The sequence below is a fragment of the Pelodiscus sinensis genome, chromosome 5 (assembly GCF_049634645.1).
Source record: "Pelodiscus sinensis isolate JC-2024 chromosome 5, ASM4963464v1, whole genome shotgun sequence".
Classification (NCBI taxonomy): Eukaryota; Metazoa; Chordata; order Testudines; family Trionychidae; genus Pelodiscus; species Pelodiscus sinensis.
This window is the reverse complement of record NC_134715.1, coordinates 114,825,213-114,844,175: the sequence shown is the minus strand read 5'-3', so window position 1 is coordinate 114,844,175 and position 18,963 is coordinate 114,825,213. Positions and strand designations below refer to the sequence as shown.

Here is an 18,963-nt window from a genome sequence, read left to right as displayed (position 1 = left end):
CCAGTCAGAGTTCTCTTGTACTTGTCTGCCTATTTGTCTGATGCATAAGAAATAAAGTCTCTTGAAAGGTCTTTTTCTTTGTTGGGTAAAATTTCTTTATGGCGAAAATACATCTGCAATCATATTTATCAATGACACCAAACTGGGAAGAGGAACAAACACTAGAGGATAAGCCATGCTGCAAAATGATGCAGGATGTGCTTTGAATGACACTGAAGAGATATTAGGTAATAATACATATAAAGAGGCTTTGTCTAGATTGCATTGGCTCTTTATAGGGGCAGCAAACTTAATAACCTCTCTGAGTGTTGCAGGAGAAGGCTGGACACTACGTTACTGTCAGTTTTAGGAAAATGTAGGACTGAGAAGGTTGTTGGAGTCATTCTGAAAAAATTTATTGGGAAGTGAGATTGGATCCATGCGTGAAGATTCTCTCGCTCTTAAAATGATTAAAAAATTGTAGAAGTCTGAGCACCACAGAACTAACCAAGGGAAAATAAGTGTGCTCAAAAAGATTTGTGTTGAGAACCAAAGGTCCTTCTTGTCTCCTGATTACAGATGGAATATTAAAAATTAATATAAGCTCTATCTGAAAAGAACTGGGTCCTATTTTGAAGCCCGTTCAATTACTCTTTCTTTCTCAGCTCAGAAAGCTTTGTAGTAAAAAGATGTAAGAGTGCTCTAAAGGGCTAGCTTGGGATAGTGCTGCGACCCTGGGAAGCCAAGTGCTAGCTCAAGATCCCAAGTAGGCTATATAGGGCCCATCGGTGTTCTATATGGAGTCAACAAGACATTTTATGTGCCATTGTCTATGTGCAGCATTGCCAGATTCTTCTGGTTTCCATCTGTGTAGTTTTTTTCCTACTGGCATTGCACACAAAACAAGGGTATGTGAAGTGAAGTGTTTGCTGATTGCACACAACATTGACTGTGAGAGTTGTGTGCTCCCTCTGCATCCAGTCAAAGAGCTGCTGTGATTCACTCAGCACATCCCACAAAATCTAGGTACACAAGTTGCAAAACTACCTATCTCAGGAGACTATCTTGGTTACGACAATATTGCAGACCACCTAAAAGAAGGTGGGCCACTCATGTGGACCACTCACTAGCCTATGTTGTCCATCACTTTGCTAGCTTATATCAAGGGCCTTAGTTCTCAAACACTGACAAATACCTAGCTGTGTGTTAGTAATAAGTATTATAATTATAAACATTATAGAATGTTTGTAAGTTGTTGCATGCATTGATCTCACTTCTAATATCTGTATCCCACATGATAAAGGTAAAATGTAGGTGTTTGCTCTACAACTGCAAATCACCAGTCAGGAAAGACGCATTAACAAGTATGAATTACTAGTTTGCCACAGGAAAGGCCCAACAAAAGACAGCCCATTAACATGAGACAAGCCACTGTGGAACATCAGAGGACAAAAAGACTTTGTTGAGTGTTTCCCCATCACCCAACCCCTGTGAAGATGACACATGCAGCTGAATTCATCCCAGAAGCTGAACTTGCAGCTTGAAGCTGAAGGGAGAAAGAATAAAAAGCACAACAAAAAGAAACTGTATATTTTATACTTCTTGTCTTGGACTCTGAGTTCAAGGATTACTGAGCATATGCAAAAGATCTCAAGTACTTGGCCTCAGTAAAGGTCACATAAAGCTTATTTATTATAGAGGCTCCTTGCAAACTTAAAACTGCAACTCATTTGTGTTTATATGTTTACTGGCTTTAGCCTTGTAAATAACTCTCATTTCCTTTTTCTAGTTAATAAATCATTAGGTGGGTTCCTATAGGATTGGCTAAACACATTGTCTGTGATATGAAATCTAAGATGCAATTGATGTGGGTTCAGTGACTGGTTCTTTGGGACTGGATATTGAATACCACTGTGATATTTGATATAAAGAAGGGATCATCTATCAGAAAGGAAGACTTATCTATCCTAATCAATGAGAGCTTTTTGATTGGTTCAACATGCATTGGATCAGACCTTGATAGGTTTGCTCTTCCCTCCAAAGAAACCATGTGTACAATGAGCGCCCAGTGCAATCATTCTGGCCTGAGAATTAGCAGGAAGCTCACTGGGTCCTGCTCCTGAAATGAGAAAAAATATATTGGTTGTAACAGCATCCAGTGGACTCAATTGCTCCTGTTGTGTGTTTCAGCCTAGAAAGCAAAGTTCAGACTTATCAGCGCCACTCGACATCACTCCTTTATTCCCATCTTGCCAGTAAACCATTGAGACCATGAGTATTTCAATACCAGACATGCCAGCAAGCTGAAAGAAACTTGAGGAGGAGCAATGAAAATGATGAAAGGTTTGAAGGACTGACTCATCAGGAAGTACTATATGAACTCCAGTGTATATGTTTTCCTGGGCCAAATTATGACTGATGACAGAGGCAAGAACCATTTACAAGTATAGGATGTATATAGGAAACTCTGGAAGAAAAGAATTGTTCAGGGCTGGAGGGAGGGACTAAGTGTCAGTGGGACTCAGTGGATTAAAATGAGTGAAAAAAATGAAGCTGAATAGCAGAATATTTTCCATAGGAAAATAGGGTCTGCAGTATCAGCATCATAGGCTCCTACTCCATGGATGATTTTTGCTTGAGCACCCACTGGTGCCCCCCACAAACACATTTCCCACCAGTGGCAGGCCCCCACCAATCAGCTCATCCCTCTCCTCCCCTCCAGGACCTCTGGCACACCACCAAACAGGTAGGAGGCACTTAGCAGGAGGAGGCAGAAGCAGGAAGCAGATCTGGGCAACACATGGCCCAGGCCAGATACCGACAGTGGGAAAGGCAGGACCAGCCCCTGTCAGCTGCTTCTCTGCAGCCTTGTCCAGTGACTGCCTGAAAGAATCAGACTGGGGAGGGAGGCGACTTCTATTCTCTGCCCAGGCTCGGGTGCTGGCATTCCTGGCAGCTGAGCCTGGATGGGGAGAAGGTGCCTCCTTCCAATCCAGGCTCTCAGGCAGCCACTGGGCTAGGCTGCAGAACAGCAACCAGGAGGCGCCACTGTTAAAATCAGCTTCCTCCTGCTCCACAGCTGGGGTCCCGCCTATCAAGGATAGCAGCAGAACATGTGGGGGGAAGGAGTGGTGGGAGGACAAAGAGCCCTCCCCACAGGTCCCATGGAGTGGGGAGAGTGGGGTGACCATGTGGCTGGGGGGAGAGTAGGAGGAAATGGACTTACTCTTTAGATCATGTCCCCCACTACAGGGAGGCACCAGTTAAATACGGGGTACCACCAGAGGAAGGGATGGAGCTGGGGTGGGGAGAGATGGGGTGGGGTGAGATACTGGGGGAAGGGTTGGACTGGAGACATGACCTAGAATGGAGCACGAGTTGAGACATCCCCCTCCCCAGTACATCTGGAAATTGGTGCCTATGTCAGTACTAAGCTTTGGCTAAAATTTCTTAAGTTACATGGGTACGTCTCCCATTGTTCACTCAAGCCAGTATTTTGAGCCCAATCCTCAGCAGCTGTAAGTCATTGATATCAATGGAGTTACACCAGTTTGTGCCAGCTGCGGATCTGGCTCTCACTGATGATATTTGGAAGAAGATGAGATATTGCCAATAATGCCTGTGGGCATGTAGGGGTATATGGTCATTCCTTACTGCCAGTCTCTGAGGTCAGGCATGCCCCTTTGCTGCAATGCATCTGGATCAGCAGTCTGTGCAAGGGAGAAATTAGCTGTCTCTAGGGCTCAAACCTACAGGCAGGGTACAGCAACAAACAGTTCAGGGGACCAGGCCTTTGGACAGGGTGGGGCACCAAGGAGCCTAGTGCTCCAGCCCTTGAGCAGGGATGAGCACCAACCACAGTCTATAGGGTGCAGGCAAGGTGAGCACCAAGCATTCTTTGGGGCTCAGGAGCCCAGGCCCCCTGACATAAGGAGTGGGATTATTGCCACCCTAGGTGGCAGGGAGGACGTGGGCCTGCCCAACCCTATGGCATTCCAACCCAGAGGTAGCCTGGGCAGCCTTCATATAGCCCCCCCTCAAGTGTACTTGCTTCCAAGGGTCATCTTCCATCTTGATGGGCACTGCAACTAGCAGTCACAGCAATTCCTCAATGTCAAGCATGTCTGGCCATTCAGGTATCTTGGGAGCTTCCTCAGGACAAGCGTCTTCTACAAGCGCCTGTGTCTGCAATAGGGAGAACGTGTCTGTCTTTTTGGCAGCTGCTCCCCAAATGAGCTACAGAACCTGTCTTTTATATTTCCTGCTCCTCTCCTACTTCCCTGCTTCTGGTGTGGAGAGTATGACCTTCCTGGTTCTGCCCACCAGAAGCATTCTGTCTACCCCTCATTGTCAATATCTGAGGGTGGCCATGCCATTTTGTTACAATGCCCCTATGCAACTCAGTTCAAGAGGAGCTTTTCCTAATTAAATATTGCAGGAAAGGTCCTATAATGGGCACAGCTACAATTGTCATCAGTAATGTTAACATGATCGAGTCCTTTTTAATATCCAGTCATACTACAGTATTTAACTCTATGACCTACCATGCCAACAGCTTCTACCAGATGACCGTATGCTGGTACTTGTTCTAAATTTTTTTAGCCATTAGTTTCTGACCCCAATGCTTTTTTCCATAGGGGAAGAAAGAGAAAAAACATACTCATCTAAATACCACACTGTGCCCTTCAGAATTCTGATGGCCTCAGCCAGGTCCCTCTGTGGGGCCAAATCACTGCTTCCCACCACACCTCAGGACCATGCCTCACATCCCAAGAGGTGAGGGTATCTCATTGCCTCCAGAAGCTGAACCTCAACGTGGTGTCCCAGACTACTATATCTCTACTGCTACAGGGTATGGCAACAGGATTACAAGGGAATAGTGTTGGCTCCAGTGTGCCCTTGTGGAGCACAGGCTTTCCAGGCTGAATAATTTCCTCTCTCAATGTCAGCCTCATATGCTGCTTCTCAAGTGGAGCTGTCAGCCAAGCCTTCAGAGTCAAGTTGCTCCTTCCTCTGGGAAGGCAAAATGTCTGCACATCAAAAAGAACTTCTCTATCACCCCATACAGTCTCCAATATCCCCATCCACAGTGTATTCAGCTGAGAGTAGAGGAACCCAAGTACAAATCCCTGCTCTGCAGAGGGGAGAGTTGACCACAGATCTCCTGTATCCTGGGTGAGTTCCAAAACTACTGGGCTAAATGTAACAAAGGAGTTTTCCTTCTTTGCTCATTTATGTTGAGTTAGGTGTACTCTGAGTACACCTCCCAGATTGGCCCCAGCAGGAGAGATAAGATAGGTAACACCTATCTCCACCCTGTTTGAAGCTCTGCCTGGGGCTAATGTGTCAGATAGAGGCAGAGATGTGAAATTTAGGGATCTTGAAGACTTCAATGGCAGAAACTTAGATGCAAAGATCATTAGGTACTTCCAAAGTTATGCAGCATCTAAGCAGGGTATTGAGGAGCTCAGCAACACTTACATTTTAGAATTAGGTACCTGAAGTGAGAATTGGGTGCCCATATCCTTTTGTGGATCTGGTTCTGCTCACCTTTAAGTCAATGGCAAAACTCCTATTGACTGTCTCAAGTCAGATACACAACTCTGAAGGCAGGGGATAAGCAAGTTCCATGTCTTCTTGGATTATGATCAGCTCAATGCCCTATACTTATCTCAGAGCGTGATTGTTTGGATAGTCAGATCTAGCAGTCAAGACTGATTTCCCAAATGTATTGAAAATAGATTGGTATGACTGTTATTGAAAACATTGTTTTACTAGTCCCTTTAAATTTTCTCTTTGCCAGTTATATAGAAGTGTTAACACACTGGCCACCTCTGGTACTTCAGGGTATGTCTACACTACCACCCTAGTTCGAACTAGGGTGGTTAATGTAGGCAACTGGAGTTGCAAATGAAGCCCGGGATTTGAATTTCCCGGGCTTCATTTGCATAATGCCGGGCGCTGCCATTTTTAAATGTCCGCTAGTTCGGACTCCGTGCCCGCAGCTACACGCGGCACGAACTAGGTAGTTCGGATTGGGCTTCCTATTCCGAACTACCGGTACACCTCGTTCCATGAGGAGTAATGGTAGTTCGGAATAGGAAGCCTAATCCGAACTACCTAGTTCATGCCGCATGTAGCAGCGGGCACAGAGTCCGAACTAGCGGACATTTAAAAATGGCGGCGCCCGGCAATATGCAAATGAAGCCCGGGAAATTCAAATCCCGGGCTTCATTTGCAACTCCGGTTGCCTACATTAACCACCCTAGTTCGAACTAAGGTGGTAGTGTAGACATACCCTCAGCAATCTCTTGGCCAAACATAGGGCCCACGTCTCCCAAGCGAACCTTCTGATCAGTTGATTTCCTCCTCACTTGCTTGGAAAATCCTTTATCAACAATGAATACACAGGCTGTTTGTTTAGCCTGCAGCAAACAGGTTCCAAGCTGAATTCCAGTATGAGCTGTACAAATGTAAAGAGGGCTGAATGCTAGCACCACAGCACAAAGGTCATGTATAGCCATTTAATATTTTCTTCCAGTTAAGGACAAGTCTAATTTATGAGGTCAACGATGTAAAAAATAATTCAAGATTATTGTTGAAATACCTGGTCAATCAGCAAGGAGGCTGCTGTGTGCTCCGTGTCATTTACAGGATAGTTATTTACTGTGTTTGAACAAAACAGTCTGAAAATGAGCCACAGTGTTTGGCAGCAGCAAAGAAAAAAAACAAGGTGATTGGGTGAATAAAGAGGGGAATTATAAAGTGAAGTGAAGGTGATAATGAGGCTGCTGTGTAAAGGCCTTGTAAGGCCTCATTTGATATATTGTGGGAGTATAGAAGCATGAGTTTAATACTTAAAAACTATTAGAAAATGTAGCTAGAGAAGTAAAGCAGAGCTTATTTAGAGTATGGGAAGAATGTCTTCTTAGTAAAGGGTTCAAGAATTCAATTCATTAAGCCTAGAAAGAGAAAGGAAGCTTAGTTGGACACCTAATTAACATTTAAAAGCACTTGAAGAATCTGTTCACTTTATGCAAAAAGGGCAAAATTTAGGGAGTAGTTGGCATGGCTGTTATTGAAAACATTAAGCCTCCCAAAATCAAGGAACAAGGGGAGTGGATACAGGATTCATAAATAAAAGTTTACTTGGATAGCACAAATAACATTTTCACCCACAGGGTCTTTAATATACACAAAATAATTCCTAGCAACCTAACTGTGGCCATTAGTGCTGCTGGATTAAAATGTAGGGTGAAGATATTTTTAGTAATCAATACAATTTCTTAAACACATGCTTTAAAAGGAGGTAGGAGTCGTGTAAATGACTTATGGTTTTTTCTGTTCAAACATGGTTTTGTTGTCATTTCTACATACCAAAAACCTAAGTACTTTATTTACAATGAATGAGCACAATATTGGGTAAGCGCCATTAAAGTTTCATTGCATACACATAAAAGTCACCAGGAATGATTCAGCCCCAACTCTGCAACCAATATAATGCTGACCTTCCCATGGAAGTCTGGGCAAAAGAGGAATATCTATATTGAGAGGAGGACTGGGAATGATGGGAGTGAGACAAGCCATGGTGTTCCCCACTACTGCTATTCTGGCTTGTCACTGCGGTAGGTAGTGGAGGGGAGGCTGCTGTAACAGGCTGCTGGTCTAAATAAACTAAAGTTTCAGTTTCCATTTTGCCAACATTGGGATGGCACAGATATGGTTTAAATCCTAGGGTTGCCAGATGGTTTCAACAAAAATACTGGACACACTTGACATTACATCACACGCTACATTACATTTTATTTAGAAAATACCGGACATTTATATTTTCTCAATTTGTTTCCCGAACAGAAAGCTCAAATACTGGACTGTACAGTTCAAAACTGGACACCTGGTAACCCTATTAAATCCTTGCCTCAGCCTTCTGTCCTTTGTCAATGTACAACACAGAATCTGACCCACAGACTGGCAAGATTCACTTGGACCTGCTTTTCAAAATATCAAAGGCACAATTCTTAGAGGGGTAGCCATGTTAGTCTGTATGTGCAAAACAAACAGGGAGTCGTGTGGCAGCTAAAATACTGTGACTCTGTTAGTCTTTAAGGTGCCAGAGGCACACCTCTGCGCATTACTTGGTCATGTAGTTAACTATGTCAAAATACACACACTGGCTATCCACATTAATTACAAACATACCAAGACATTTACAGATACAAATATCTGAATCATGCTAAGTGTCCATGAAAATGTATGCATAAATTGCTTAGGCATTTTTGTATGTACAATTGCACATGTAACTTTTTTGAAAAGCAAATCAAAATATGCCCATTATCTCATCTAGTCTCCATCTCCCTGCTACGATAGGATTTTTCTCTACAGTATCTTTTCAAGGGCTTTGTCTAATTGAGTATTAAGTGCCTCAGAAAATGATCAACTGCATTTCTAAGTGTAATTTTAACACTTTAACATTCAAAGGTGCTATTTTTTTCAAGCAATCTTAAGTTTAACCCCGACTCACAGAACTTAAGATCACTTTCTAAATGCACTGTAACAACTGGATTACAAATGATGCTTAAAGAATTCTGATTCCACTGTAGTATTCGTATAGAAAGCCTGAAACAGAAGAATGTTGCATACGTCTGTCAAAGTGAAGTTAAAAATCTCTCTGTGTTAGTCAGGCTAGGGTGGGATAATTCCATATTCAGTAATCATTCTGTGATGATGATTATTCACCACAGTACATCAAGTGCTAATTTATACATCTGAATTATCTGCTCTTAAGGGCTTCATCCTGAAAGGTGCTTAGCACCTACAGGAACTGAAATTCATGGAACCCGAAGACAGTAAGCACCTCCAGTAGTTACTCAGCACCTTGTTGGATTCTGTGATACTCTATCCACAGATGGTATGAATCAGCACAGCACACTTTACTTCAAACCCAGTTCTGGCTCGTGGTTTTTAAAAGAGTAATACCGTAATTTCAGATATTGTTATAATATGTTTCTCCTCTCATATTCATTAACACTAGAAAATATAAACACAAATAATGTTTTTATTCATTTTTATATTGTTTTGGAGGTCACAGTTTGCAATACATTCAGCTAAGTATGAAATGTAATATTCAAAGGGAGCAGCATTTTATTTAAAAAACTATAGCCCAGATAACCATTGCAGCTCTCATTAAACACACAGAGGTTTACAGATATGTTGTAGTGACAGATGTCAGAGCACATCAAAACTTTTTGGCACGTAAATGCTTGACTCTAAAACAAATTAACATTCACCATTCCTCCTCCAGAAGAGATGTCTAATTATTACACCACTGATACAGTTGCTATAAAAGATTTAAACACTAGGTTTCATTAGACTAGTGGAGGGGAGGGAAGAGAGGAGTAGGAAGAAAAAAAAACCCTGAAAATGTCATACAAATACTTATTCTGAAATACTGTATTTACACAAAGTTAGAGAGAGTACAACTACTTTACTAAGTAGACAATAATATGATATCACATTCAGCTTTAATACCAGCGAGCTATAGATGCAGAATACGGAGGCCTAATTTACTTGCATGGCCATAGAGCATTAGAAAGACCTCAGAGTTTGAAAGCAGAGGAGAATATGACTTTGTATTTACTATGCATTATGAGCCTTTTCATTGACTGAATGAGATTTCAATAGGGCCTTTAAACCATCATAGGTGGTAGATAATAGGCTCAGTCATGCAAGCTGAAAATCTGACCTGATTCTGCAAAGTGCTTAACATATGTTTAAGTTTAAACTTGTGCTTAGTCCCATTGATTTCAATAAGACTTAGTTACATGTTTAAAGTAAATCACATGATTAAGTGCTCTGCAGAATCAAGATTGGAATTTTCAGCTTTTTGCAGGATCAAGGCCAATGTTAGAGCTCTAATTTTAAGGCTACTATCATTTAAAAAATAAAAACAAACTCTATACTTTGTCTTATATGTTTTCTTCTTAAAAATACATTTTAAAATTACTTCCGTTAGTTTATTAAACTCCACAGAACATTGCTCATTCATATTCATGGTAACATATGATTGGTGGACTTGTGTTCATAATTAGTTCCAGCATTTTCCAAAAGACTTTCAAAATTAATAATAATAGTATGTAATAATATGTAATAAAAAATAATTAATATCATGTTTATAATACAGTTGCCTCTCTCCTTGATATGTTTTATATGGGAGGTTGGCAGCATATCTGCTCCAGTAGCCAACAATATTCTCATGTAAATCATAGGACAAAGTTCATACCATATTGTTGTTATCCGTTACCTGATGCATAAAAGATTTTTTCCCCATTATATTTTCTTCAGAAAGAATTACTGCATTTTATCCTGGAATATGTTATCACATAGCTCTTGAATAAAAAAATAAAAACCAAAATCTGAAATCTGAAATATAGTTTCACTTTTCCAGTCTAATTGACCTGATTTCCTCCTAATGAAAGGTGTGTTGCATGGAACTGGCTCAGTGACATAAATTACAATGCTCGTTAACTAAATTCTGATTATGTCTTTGTTGCTGTCACTGTGATTATTGTAATTATGTGATATCACAAAAGTGCTAAATATTAGTAAATCAGATACACGACCTTTGGTTATGCTTAATAAAATAATGGCATACTGAATATACATATCACTTTTAAAAGTCTATGTTACAATCATGTTGCTTTATAATAAATAATCATCTCATTTTCAAAGTGCCCATTCTTAATAGCTATTGTAGGCATCATTACAGCAAGCCATCAATTAAAATACTCATTTAAAATGTTCTAAAACTAAGACAAAGCCAGGATTGCAGATGCAAGTATATTGTACAAATGGTGCTCCAACTATCTGTTCGTGCCCTAGGCTCCAATGGTCCCATAATCTTTGTATTAAGAGAGTATGATGCTAGATCTTCAGTAAAATACCAGGACGTGACATCTGGAATGTTATAGGCTTCAAAAGTTAAACTCCAAACGCTGAACTTACTCCACTTACCAAGAAGCAGTCAGTGCAGAGGACTAAGAAGCAGTGGAACCTCTGCCCATCCCTGACAGAGACTATGCTGCTAAATTCTGTACTAAATGCAGACAGTGGAAGAGCCTACATTGAAAGCCCACAATCCAATGCATTGCAGGAATCCAACTTTCATATCCAAAAGTGTGCTTTGCCATTGTCCAGTCAACATGTGATAGATCAAGTAATATCCTTGTGGTGGTAAAAGCCTGACCTAGCTTGAAGGCTAGTGACTGCCATGGTGTTAGCATGTTCTATGTAAGCAGTAATCATTTTCAGTGTCTAGAGAGCTGTTGTAGCCAGATGAAGGATACAGGTCCCTTTTAAGTATTCTATTGACAATGTTGATCATTACTTTCTTGTACTGTTGACGTAAAAGAGAATAAACAAATGGATCCGATGCAGCCTTACTGTAGGTGAGGCACTTGCTTACAATCCCCCAGTAGTAGTTTATGGTAACAAAAGGAAGAAGTTCTATCAACCTGTTAAACATTAGCAAACAGAAGGAAAGCTGAGTGTTATATTCACAATAGCAAACTGTTCAACTTGCATTTTCAGGAATAATAGCATACATGTTTGTATTATGCAGTACCAGAGAGGATAATCCTGCAGTCATTGCACAAGTAAAATTATGAGAGATTTTCCTGAGTAAAGACAACCATGAGGAGGACAAAGGATTTTAACTATATATTTAAGCACTGAGGCCACATATTCATATGTCTTGTATGCAAAGAAGTGTAGCAACATATTGCAAAACCTTAAGCCTAATTCTATTTAGTGAGCTGTGCTAGCAATTGGAAATATATGCAAGATCTCAGCACTGTCGGGCAAGTTTCTTGTCTTCCTGGCTTCTCCCATCTCTCTAAGCAAGTAGAAAGACATGTAATATGTACTGTAGAAAATGGAATTCTATGTCAATATATCCTTACTTAATTTATGTAAGGCTACGCACAGAAGGAGAATACATGATGGATTGGTGTGATACAAAACACATCAAGATAATACACATTGTTTCATGGCCATTTGCTCTCATTCTTGATCATACAGACTACTTCTCCTCGTTTTTGCAATCACAGGCTATCCTTGTATCACACTGCAATTTCTTCTTTGGAAAAGTGAAATGAGGAATGTATTTATGCATTTTAATTGTCTGCTAAGGTATGTAGAAGATTGATACAAGGAAGAGATGTTGTTGCTTTCTGTCAAACTATCCATGTTTAGATCACCAACATGGGCTCCATGAATCACTAGTAGTTATAGAAGCACAATATGAGAATCTTGGGCATAAAGGCTTTATCAACATGAGTTTGGAATGAGTGGGGTAATGGAGTTGAGGCCATCTCAAATAAGTGACAATAAAATCATTACAGTATGCCACACAATAACATCGTGTATTCCGTGTGCGTCGCATCTGCTACTAAAAAAACCTCCTTTAATAAAGTGGAGAGGGTTTTTGCAAAATTATGTATACAGTTTTTCATATCTATTCACCCCAACTGCACTGACCTAAAATACACTATAAAGACTTTTTGAAAATGACCTAAAATAGGCTTTCTATGCCCTAACAGGTAATAGCTTCAAAGTGTGATATGCCAGGCATTCCCAGTGCTAGGAATGAGCTCTTGGTCTCTTTGGGAAGCTTGGAATTTCTTTTCTTATAGTACAAAGCTCCCATTTTTCAGGGCTGAAAAGTATTGGCATTTAAAGTTATATTTCTATAAAACCTGGCACTGGTATGTGAAATACTGCAGTAAAATCCACAGCTCTGTGTGTGTGCATAAAATAGGGAGGGGAGAACACGTCTCTGGCAAGTGGATTAAAAAAGGTAGCCGATGTCTGTAGCTGTGCCAGGGCTTGGAATATAAGAATAAATCTTATGGAGAAGGACTAATGACAGAAAGCAAGGAAGGCAGTCAAAAAGTGCATTATAAGCAAGTGTATCATGTGGATCTGCAACTTATCACATGGTAGGTACATGGTTCCTCGGACTATCCCATGTGGGAGATCATCCACATACCATCTATATGCTTGATCTGTACAAAATGAACATTTGTAGAACATTGTTAAACAGAACAGTATATAGAGATATGCTTGAGTGTGTGTGTATATGCAGGCGTGCGCGCACATGCACATATGTGTATTATATAATAGACTATGGGTGCAACCCTAAACTAAAGTAAATGGAATTCTCCTCCACCCCCTGCTTGACTGCAGTGAGATAAAGGATAGTAACAGCAAGGCTGTTATAGTGAGGACAAACTTCATCCATTTAATTTAGTCCCAACAGATAGAATTTATTGTTGATTTCCAAAATCTCATTAACATTTCTGCAGTTAGGGGCAAATCCTAATTTCAGAGCATAGCCGGAGCAGCTACACCATATGCTGGGGAATCCTCTATCCCAGAGCATCTATGAAGGCTATTCTAATTCAAAGGCAGGTATGGTTGCTGTGGATCAGACACAATCCATCAAATGGAGAAACGCCTACATGGCAACAAATACTCCAGGCTTATCCCAACCTTCTCCCTGCCCTGACCCTGCATGTTGCCCTACACAGATCCCTACAAGATGCCTACATAGCTCTCCCCAAACCCTTTCCATTCTGCTGCTCTCTGAGGCCAAAGGAGCAAGGACAGAATTCACCCCCTGATAAGTGAATTTTAACTTTCTCTCTACTAACATATGTGGTGTCACTTAATGCATTAAGATAATGCATTAGCTGACATTTAGAAAACACCCTGTCTAAAGAATGGAGTAGCTTTTTGCTTCAATTGTTTATGGAAAATATTTCCTATTAAAAAGTGTTTGGATGCCGGAATTTGCTGAGCAGGGTATAATTACAATGTGAATTAAGATGGCAGAATCCGTCCTTTGCTTGGTATTGAATTATAGCTTGATGGTTACAATAATGAAGAGAAAATGACTCATGAGGTATTGAGCATTAATCAATTAACCTTTTAACTTTCTGGTGTCAAGTTAATATCTGTAACAAATCTTCCAAAGGAAGAGGAAATGCAGCTGCCTTGCCAGCCAGGCAAGAACTTCTTTCAACTAATAAAAAAGTGAAATAATAAAAAGTATCATCTCAAAGGTTAAAACATGCAAAAGTAAAGGTTGAAAAATCTGAGGACAATCTATATGTTCTGTCCTTCAAATGCCTCCTTGGTCTAGATGTCCCTCTGAAGTCAAGTGTGGTAGGAACAGGGTGAAGAAAGATGATAGCATAAGGCCCTAATTATGCAAAATCTGTATAGCAAACTCAAGATATTCAAAAGTTAGTAGTGTTTGGGTGCCTCAGTGTTTGGGTCTCCAACATGATGTGTCTTTAAAGGGCCTGATTTTAAGAAGATGCATCATAGAATCATAGATTCTTAGGATTGGAAGAGATGTCAGGAGGTCAACTAATCTAATGCCCTGCTCAAAGCCGACCTACCCCAGCTATGCTCAGTAATTTCTGAAAATCAGGCCCCTTCAGGGTCTCAGAAATTGGTCATCCAAAAATTCAGTCTCCCATACACACACAGAAAAAAAAACCTAGTCACTTTTGAAAATCATTACTCAGTTTCAATCAAGTGAAAAAGAATTGACTGGATTCTCAGTTGGTGTAAATCAGTGTAGCCCCATTGTCTTCTATCATGCTGATTTAGATCACGAGGATCTAGTCTGCTGACATTATTAGTTAACCTTTGATTTGAACTGGATACTTCTTAGTGTTTATGAGCTGACACTTACTGGAAAACTATCCTGCAATATTGAAGTTATTGGGAGTTTTGCTACTGACGTCTGTGGGCACAGAATCAAACCCTTGATTATTTAATCAATAATATTTCTAGACCTAGAACCTATGGGCCAGGTCATCAGCTGGTGCAAGTCTTTGTGGTGCCTTTGAAGTCAATGAGCTTCAACCAATTGAGGATCTAGCCATATGCCCCTAAAAAATAGGATAATGAGCCATGTAGATAGGAGAGAGGAGGTGGATGTGGTATACCTAGACTTTAGTAAGGTGTTTGATACAGTATTGCATGATATTCTTATAAATAAATTAGGCAAATACAATTTAGATGGGGCTACTATAAGGTGGGTACATAACTGGCTGGATAACCATTCTCAGGGAGTAGTTATTAATGGTTCACAATCCTGCTGGAAAGTTATAACAAGTGGGGTTCCACAGGGGTCTATTTTGGGACCGGTTCTGTTTAATCTCTTCATCAACCATTTAGATATCGGCATAGAGAGTATGCTTATTAAGTTTGCAGATGATACCAAGCTGGGAGGGGTTGCAAATCCTTTGGAGGACAGGGTCATAATTCAAAATGATCTGGACAAATTGGAGAAATAGTCTGAGGTAAACAGGATGAAGCTTAATAAGGACAAATGCAGAGTGGTCCACTTAGGAAGGAACAATCAGTTTCACACATACAGAATGGGAAGCAACTGTCTAGGAAGGATTATGGCAGAAAGGGATCTAGGGGTTATAGTGGACCACAAGCTAAATATGAGTCAACAGTGTGATGCTGTTGCAAAAAAAAAAAAAAAAGCCAACATGATTCTAGGATGCATTAACAGGTATATTCTTCCAGTCTACTCTGTGCTGATTAGGCCTCAGCTGGAGTACTGTGTCCAGTTCTGGGCACCACATTTCAAGAAAGATGTGGAGAAATTGGAGAAGGTCCAGAGAAGAGCAACAAGAATGATTAAAGGTCTAGAGAACATGAGCTATGAAGGAAGACTGAAAGAATTGGGTTTGTTTAGTTTGGAAAAGAGAAGATTGAGGGGGGACATGATAGAGGTTTTCAGGTATCTAAAAGGGTGTCACAAGAAAGAGGGAGAAAACTTGTTCTTCCTGGCCTCTGAGGATAGAACAAGAAGCAATGGGCTTAAACTGTAGCGTGGGAGGTTTAGGTTGGACATTAGGAAAAAGTTCCTAACTGTCAGGGTGGTTAAACACGCTAATAAATTGCCTAGGGAGGTTGTGGAATCTCCATCTCTGGAGATATTTAAGAGTAGGTTAGATAAATGTCTATCAGGGATGGTCTAGACAGTACTGGGTCCTGTCATGAAGGCAGGGGTCTGGACTCAGTGACCTTTCCAGGTCTCTTCCAGTCCTAGTATTCTATGATTCTATGAGTATTCTATGAAAAAGTATATTTTTATGAAAAACTGACTCTGCTTTAAGTCTTTATTTTCTTCTTAAATGCCTGAGTCTATCTTTGGGCTAGTAGTGAAAGTGCTTATGACAAACCTAACTGCTAACGCCTCTTAGTGGAATTTGATGAACTCCTGACCAGTCCTAAAAGCCAACTTTTTCTGGAGGCTTTATACCTTGTTGTAAACAAACAAACAAACAAACAAACAAACAAACAAACAAACAAACAAACGCCTTTTAAGATTGCAAAATCTTATATTACTTCATCAATGTACTAATAAACATGGCTTAGAATGATATGGCCTGTATGTGTTCATATTTCTTTCAATACATCACCCTTGGTCAAACCCAGTATCCTTAATGACTTTTAAGAAAGTTTTGTTTATTTTTATCCTCTCAAAGTCTTGTTTGCTGTCCCAGGAATCTTGGCGGGGGGGGGGGGGGCGGGGAGGAGGGAGGGAGAACTTAATTTTCATGACATATTGTCCCCGAAGGCTCCCGGAAGAGGCAGGCAGTACTAACCTGGTGATAATGTAAGGAGCAAAGCAGATCACGAAAGACCCTATAAAAATACTGATTTTCTTAGTAGCACGCTGCCGTCTCCTTTTCTGTTCATTAAGACAACGCTGTTTCACGCTGAAAAGGGAAAATAACAATCAGTTTAAGACAAGATGCTAGGGGACTCTTCAGCCAAGTCTGAAGGTAGCATGAACAGTAACTTGGTCTCAGGTGACGGCTGGAACTTGGCAAATGCAGGGTCTGAGAAGGAACCAAAAGCCCATCCCCACTAACTCTCGGGATAGTTAACCCTATGAACACCCCTATTTCTCCGCTACTTGAGCGATAGTCGTGTCCCGGCTTTTCTCGGAACATTCACTCCCAGTTTAAACACTGACGCCTATCAGTACCTAGACCCAGGCTTCTGGCACTAAATGGATTAATTTGAAGTTAGTAAAGAAACGCTGCAGGAGAAGGAGCCATCACGTCTGCAGGACAGGAATGAAGTCGTCGAAAGGTGCTCAGAAAAACAAGCCATGGGTTGGAGCGTAGTGGGTTTTTTGTTTTGTTTTGTTTTGTTTTGTTTTTGTTTTGTCCTTCAGGGCAAGGGTGATTTAAAACACCCTGAACATATCGGAACACATACACATACACGCACACATACACACACATTACCTGGGATGGATATCTACCAGCAAAACCAGCGTCTGCATTGTAATAATGTCTATCCTTTTGCAATGGAACCGGGCCACTTTTAGCACCTTTAAATAGGTGAAACACAGGATCACCAGGGACAGCATGAAACTGGTGGTGTGAAACACGATGGTGAACACTGTAAACCTCCTTCTTTCCGTCTCTTCTCTCAGGTGCAAGGTGCAAGAGGCGTACACGTTGCTGTAGTCTACCCAAGAGAAAAACAAGGAGACCAAGGGGAAGGCGAGGGAATGGATCCAGGAATAGCTCATCAGAATCACGGCGTCTTTGTAGCGCATCTTGCTGGTGTAACTCAAGGGGAACACCACGGCAATCCACTTGTCGATGCTGAGGGCTGCCATGCTCAGCATGGTGTTGGAGGTGAGGAAAGTTTCCAGGAAGCCCACCGCTTTGCAGAGGCAGTCACCGAAAGGCGGCTGGTGTCTCAGGATCCCCAGCAAAGTGAAGGGCATGTTTAAGACGGTCAGGAGCAGGTTGCAGAAGGACAAGTTCACCAGGAAGATCCCGGGGACTTGCCTGCGGAGCTCGGTACTGTAGAGGAAGCATAGCAGCACCAGGAGGTTGGACAGCAGGGAAATCACCAGCACCAGCACGAGGAAGAAAGCCAAGAGACCTCCGGCTAAGTCCATGTCTTACCAGCTGGCCATGCGCCCCTTGATGAGCAGAGGGGAGGCTTCAGAGGTGGAGCGGCAAGGGGGCATCGCAGCTGGCCCAGGTGCCTCTCGGGGGGGTGTCCAGAGACGCCCAGGCATGTCGGTGGAGACTCGGGGTGGGTCTGACGCCTGGACTGCCGGAAAGTACAGGCGACCTGCCGGCCGGCGCTGTCCAGGGTGCTGAAACGATCCCACCCTGACCCCAAGCTCCCATCCGACCTGGCCGCTTCAAACCGCAGGCAGAAGTTGCTCCCGGGCGCCAGCCCTTCCCATTCCCCGCCCGCCCGGCACAGGCACCTGCGCCGCTCGCTCCTCGGCCGCTGGGCAACTCTAGCGCTCAGCCGCTGAAATAGTCAAACCCCGCCAGCCTCCCGGGGTGACTCATGCGCAGACGGGGCGCTGCGAGCCACAGCCGAGCCCAGGGAGCGCCGAGCAGCCTCGCCTCCCCTCTTCCCGCGGCACAAGGCCGGCCAGGGCGAGAAAACGTCCCGCTCGGGATCCGCGCAGAGCCAGCTGCCAAGCCGCGTTAACCCTTCGGCGACGGGGAGAGTTCACGGGCTACTGGCAAGGGTCCGGCGTTCTGCGAGGCGCGCCGCACACCCATGGGCGTGATGGCCCATTGGAGCCTGGGGTTGTATTATTGCGGGGGGGGGGGGGGGGACTCTGGCTGCAGCTCACTTGGCCCCCATAGCCCATAGCAGGTCTCCCCTGCTCATTTGGAGTGGTGTCTGCTCTGGCGCCAGTTCCCCTACCGCCTCCACAAGCAGCATCCGCGTATGCGGCTCGTCTCCCCTGGGCCATCCCCGGAACGAAAAAAGCCACCACTGTGAAGTCTTAATGAACCGCACAAGCTTACCCCTGCTAGCCTTGGACTAACGCCATTAAGCCTGTAGCCCCTACTGGCTAACGATGTAAAAGACTCACGTCTGTGAGAGCCCTTTCAG

At 42.4% G+C, this 18,963-nt stretch overlaps 1 protein-coding gene across 1 annotated transcript; it reads right to left on the bottom strand.

Moving 5' to 3' along the window:
- Positions 1 to 11,139: 11,139 nt before the first annotated feature.
- GPR78 (G protein-coupled receptor 78) lies at positions 11,140 to 18,269 on the bottom strand. The gene is made up of 3 exons (XM_006128275.4): positions 17,328 to 18,269; positions 16,677 to 16,790; positions 11,140 to 11,489 (listed from the first exon to the last, which is right to left on the bottom strand). Exons 1-3 carry the CDS (start codon positions 17,993 to 17,995, stop codon positions 11,252 to 11,254), a joined length of 1,020 nt encoding a protein of 339 aa, XP_006128337.1. The 5' UTR covers positions 17,996 to 18,269; the 3' UTR covers positions 11,140 to 11,251.
- Between the last annotated feature and the right edge of the window lie 694 nt (positions 18,270 to 18,963).